Here is a 5,203-nt window from a genome sequence, read left to right on the forward strand (position 1 = left end):
CATATATATATAATCTATTAGTAATCAATTAATTTCTAAAACTAATTTTAAATAGCTAATTTAGTAATAAGCTAACTTGAAGATGATGTATAGATTGCTTTCCTTCATAAATCTTACCTTGTCAAACAAATTGAGGGCAAAAATAAAAATATTGGAAGTTCTTCTGGAGATGAATTAATCCATGATGAGTGTTACTACATCTCTTATTTCCTCATGGTATTTTTTTTACTTTGGAAAAAGACTGAAAACTATATCAATTAGCCATACCTTAGTGATCACTAATTAATATCACTAATTACAGAAAAATATAACAATTATTTCAAATAGTTATAGATTATAAATCAATTTAATTTGAAACTATTATTTAATGATGCATTGTTTAGCAGAAATCTACTTCATTGCAATCTTCCTAGAAATTATAGCTTAAAATTGTGTATGTTAGTTTGCCAATAACCTTTTAACCTGAGTAGGTTTTTTCATTTTATAAGTAACTTTTTTTAAATTAAATTTTGCTCTTATTTGAAAATCATTTGTATGTCTGCTTGGTTTATATCCTATTGCCCTAACACAACATATTTCTCTAGAGCAGCGGTTCTCAACCTGTGGGTCTCGAACATCGGAAAACACATGTAGCATATCAGATACTTACATTACAATTCATAACAGTAGCAAAATTACCGTTATGAAGTAGCAATGAAAATAATTTTATGGTTGGGGCTCACCACAACATGAGGAACTGTATTAAAGGGTCGCGGCATTAGGAAGGTTGAGAACCACTGCTCTAGAGAGTATGTAATATTTTTTGAGAAAATGAAAAGATGAAAGAGAGCTGTTTATTCCTCAGATATCTGATAAGAATAAGATTTATTTGAAAATATTAATTGATGGTGGGCTTTAGATTAATAGTATTCTTCTTCAACAGATGACTTATTCTTCATATGGCAATGATGTGATTTAAATACTCCAGAATATCATTGTAGTACTCAAATAACTGCATAGTAGGTATTGGCTTGTTTGTTTCATTTTTTGAAAGATGATTATTGAGCCATCATATATATTTTTTAATATGTTTTTATTGATTTCAGAGAGGAAAGGAGGGAGAGAGAGAGAAACATCAATAATGAAGAAGAATCATTGATTGGCTGCCTCCTGCACGCCCTCTACTGGGGATTGCACCCACAACCTGGGCATGTGCCCTTGACCAGAATCGAACCCGGGACCCTTCAGTCAGCAGGCCGAGGCTCTATCCACTGAGCCAAACTGGCTAGGGCAAGCCATTATATTTTTAATAGGCAAACCGAAGTATTAGATTCTTAGACCTCTCTTCTCTTTTCCCACTAAAAGACTATCCCAAACCTTCAGGTTCCTTCTCTAGCCTGTTTGTGCTCTCTTCCTGCAGCTGCCAAGACCACCTGCTTCAGAGTCCATCACTTTCCCACGGTTCTCCTGCCATTTCCCATCCTCATGCCCACCTCCCTTGTATAACCCCAATATTTCTATACTAAGATGTGGTATAATGAGATTAATAGCTAGCATTTAGCCAGACACTGGGTTCAGTGCTTTATAAACATAATGTCATTAAGTTTTCACAACAGCCCTATGAGGTATGTGCTATTATAAGGGTCATTTACAGATGATGACTTATATGGTATATATCCCTGGGTTTGAATCTCAGCTCTGCCACATATTAACTGAGTGGTATCAAGCAAGTTATTTTACTTTTCTGAGTTTCTTTCCTCATTGGTAATTCTGAGAGTCATAGCATACTAGTGCTGAATTTGCAAAATGTTGATGGTCAAGGGAATCATTAGAAATGACACATTTTAGGATGCGGGGTAATGCTAATAGTTTACATATTTAAGCTCTATAAACCTGGGTCAAGTTTCATCATGGCCTCTTGCTAACACCCAACTGCCGGCAATTCTATTTCCTATTATATCCCTCATATCCTGGAATTGTTCCACAGCCATCTTGCAGTTTAGATCACATACATTTCTCATGAACTAGTGCGTTAGCTTTGAAAATTGTCTCCCTGTCTTTGACTTCTGCACTGATGACAGAATTATGGTCCCCCAATATGTTCAGAAAATAAAAGCAGATTTTAGCAGAGCATACATGATCTTTCACAATCTTTATTTCTCTAGCCTTACCTTTCATCTCTTGCTTCTCTGATCCATGCCCCAATGCACTTCACTGTAAAGCTTGTGGACACAGTGTTCTTCCATCTGTCTTGAAAACTTCCTACCTCTACCCCATTTTTATCTAACTGTCTTAGTCATTTTTCAAGGATCATCTCAAATTCATCTCCTCTTTGAAGCATCCCAGTTCCCTTTATTCCTACCCCAACAAATATTTCAGGTTTTAATTGATTCCTTGACAGTTTTTATTATTTAATCATTTTTGTGTTCCTATCTCCTGGAACTTAGAAGGAACTTAAAAGCAATAATAAAAACAATTAGAGTATTAATTAGTTGAAATGGCACTATGAAAAGGTCAAATATTATAAATTATCCTTCCTTACAGCATTTATACTATTAAAATTACCCCTGCTGTTGGACCATTGATTAACTAATCAGGAAATGAACAAAAGAAATACCGCACCCAGACTTTAAGTTAAAAACAAAGTATTTGCCTACAGTGAAAGAAAATATAGATATTTCATGCTACAAATATTTAAATAGGACCTGCACTGACTTGTTGTGTGTTTGCACATCTACATTTTCATTGACACAGTTTCCAGTATGTGGGGCTTGTGGACAGATCAGCACATGACATCTCCTCTTACCATTCTGTGCAAACATGACTGTGGGCTTCCTTGATTCGTTGCTTAGACACCCTGTTTTCTGTGTTCTAACTCTTTCACATGAACTCCTTGCTGTGGTCTAAATGTGTGCGTCCCCCAAATTCACGTTGCAATCCATACACCCACTGTGATGGTGTTAGAAGATGGGACTTTTAGGAGGTGATTAGGACACAATGAATTCCTCATGAATGGGATTGGTGCTCTTATAAAAGAGATCCCACAACCCTGGCCGGTTTGGCTCAGTGGATAGAGCGTCAGCCTGCGGACTGAAGGGTCCCAGGTTCGATTCTGGTCAGGGGCGTGTGCCTTGGTTGCGGGCACATCCCCAGTGGGGGACGTGCAGGAGGCAGCTGATCGATGTTTCTCTCTCATCGATGTTTCTAGCTCTCTATCCCTCTCCCTTCCTCTCTGTAAAAAATCAGTAAAATATATTAAAAAAAAAAAAAGAGATACCACATTGTACTCTAGCCCCTTTCACCAAACGAAGATAGAAGTTTGAGACCTGGAACAGGGGTCTCACCCAGCCATACTGGCAAACTGATCTTGACTTCTGGCCTCCAGAACTATGATATATTTTTTTTTACTTATAAGCTTCCTAGTCTGTGGTATTTTGTTTGAGTAGACCAAATGGACTAACACACTGCTGTTTTGAAGTTACTGTGAACATCTTCCTTACCAAATTGGTTGTCTTGGAGAGTACTGAATTCTCACTTTTTTTTTTTTACTTCTATACCATGTAACACCATTTAGAAATTTCTTCTCCTATGAGTTTCTGTAAGAACCTGTTTTTATTATCTTCTCATTTTGTAAGAGTATGCTTTAAAAAAAGTCCAAATTCCTAAACATATCATTCTCTCCCCAGAAAATTTTAAAACATTGATATGTAATAAAGCAACAAAAAAACAATGAGGTGTTGGTTTTTTCATAGAAGTTTTAGGAAAATTGGCATGGGGAAAAATTAGTTAAAACAACCTTAAGTTAGTTCCTTTCCTTATACTCTGTACCCTAATATAAACAAATTAAATAATTTAATCTATTCATTCATTCAACAAATATCTGCTGAGTACCTACTATGTGCTAGACTATGGGGTTATGATGATATACAAGACCTATTCTCTTCACATAAAGACCTTAGAGACTACATAGGTAGAAAGACATGTCCAGAAGAAAATAGGCAAAAACTGAGGTCAGGCAACAGCAAGACCTCAAGAGGAGCAGACTTTATTCCGGCAAAGGATAGGGACATGAAGAGGTAAAGGAAAGGAGAAAAGAGTGTTAAGACTGGAAACCAAATAAAATATTCTACTTTCTGAAAATTGCAAAAAGTTGAGAAAAGCAGCTATTGACATACTATAAAAATTCCTCTAGGTCTCAACTGTCTAGCCAAAAAATGCAGATAGAGAAAGACAGGTACAGTTTCAAGATAATGTCAATATGTTCTTATATTGAGAGGGCAGAAGGGAATGTGATATTGACCACTGGTATGAGAAGGAAAAAGTACAAATAAACAACATTAGCAGAATCATTTAAAATTATTACTATGGAAAGTGTTTGTAGTAAAAGTTTTGCTTATCTTTTCAGAACCATCAGTATCTTGGGAGGAAAAGAATGTTAAGGAAAAGCAAATCATTAATTTTAAAATACTTTCTTAACCTCATTAATGGAGCTTTCCTGGTAAGATTCCTCAAAATTATTTAGTCTAGAAAAAAATGCAATGAATTTTTATTAGCAATTATTAAAAATCACATTGACTTTTTTTGTAGGTTCTTGGACTTTTACTCATGGGATTTGCTGCATGGCTTTTATTGGATAGAAATAATTTTTTCACTGCTCTAAGTATGTACCTATTTTCATTTTTCTCTCTGAATTAAACAAGTCATTCCATTTTGAACAATTGCAGGCATGGTTTATTCAGCAGCTGGCCGTAGTTCTCTAAAATTCTGTTTTTTTTCCTCTAAAGGTCTTTGTCATTTGGTTTTAGAAACAGCTTATTAAATGGCAGGGCTTAAATCCAAGACCATAAAGTAGAGAAAGTTTTGAGAGAGAAAACTAGGAATTTTGGACAAGAGGAATGAGAGAATTGGAAGATTATAATTATTCTACTAACTCTGGACCTTTACAAGGTAGACTTGAAAAGATAATGGAGATCAACATAGATTCACTGCCCAAGTTAACTATTCTCTTCTATTCTCATCACCACATGGTTAGAAATAAAATATATTTCCCATACAATCAACGTAAGTGTCCATCGGGGGGTAAATAGATAAAGAAGATGGGAGATAGATGATAGATGATAGATAGATGATGATGATAGATGATAGAAAGATAGATAGATGGAAGAAAGAAAGAAAGAAAGAAAGAAAGAAAGAAAGAAAGAAAGAAAGAAAGGAAGGAAGGAAG

General features: G+C 35.3%; 1 protein-coding gene across 1 annotated transcript in view; it reads left to right on the forward strand.

Annotated features, from left to right (window-relative positions):
- TSPAN19 (tetraspanin 19) overlaps positions 1–5,203 on the forward strand; it is a 24,914-nt gene that overhangs the window by 1,102 nt on the left and 18,609 nt on the right. The window contains exons 2-3 of the mRNA XM_005860852.2: positions 4,385–4,477; positions 4,567–4,639. Of these exons, the coding sequence (XP_005860914.1) occupies positions 4,412–4,477; positions 4,567–4,639 (139 nt within the window). The 5' untranslated portion in view covers positions 4,385–4,411. The remainder of the gene's footprint in view (positions 1–4,384; positions 4,478–4,566; positions 4,640–5,203) is intronic.

Source organism: Myotis brandtii, unplaced genomic scaffold (genome assembly GCF_000412655.1).
Source record: "Myotis brandtii unplaced genomic scaffold, ASM41265v1 scaffold141, whole genome shotgun sequence".
Taxonomy (NCBI): Eukaryota; Metazoa; Chordata; class Mammalia; order Chiroptera; family Vespertilionidae; genus Myotis; species Myotis brandtii.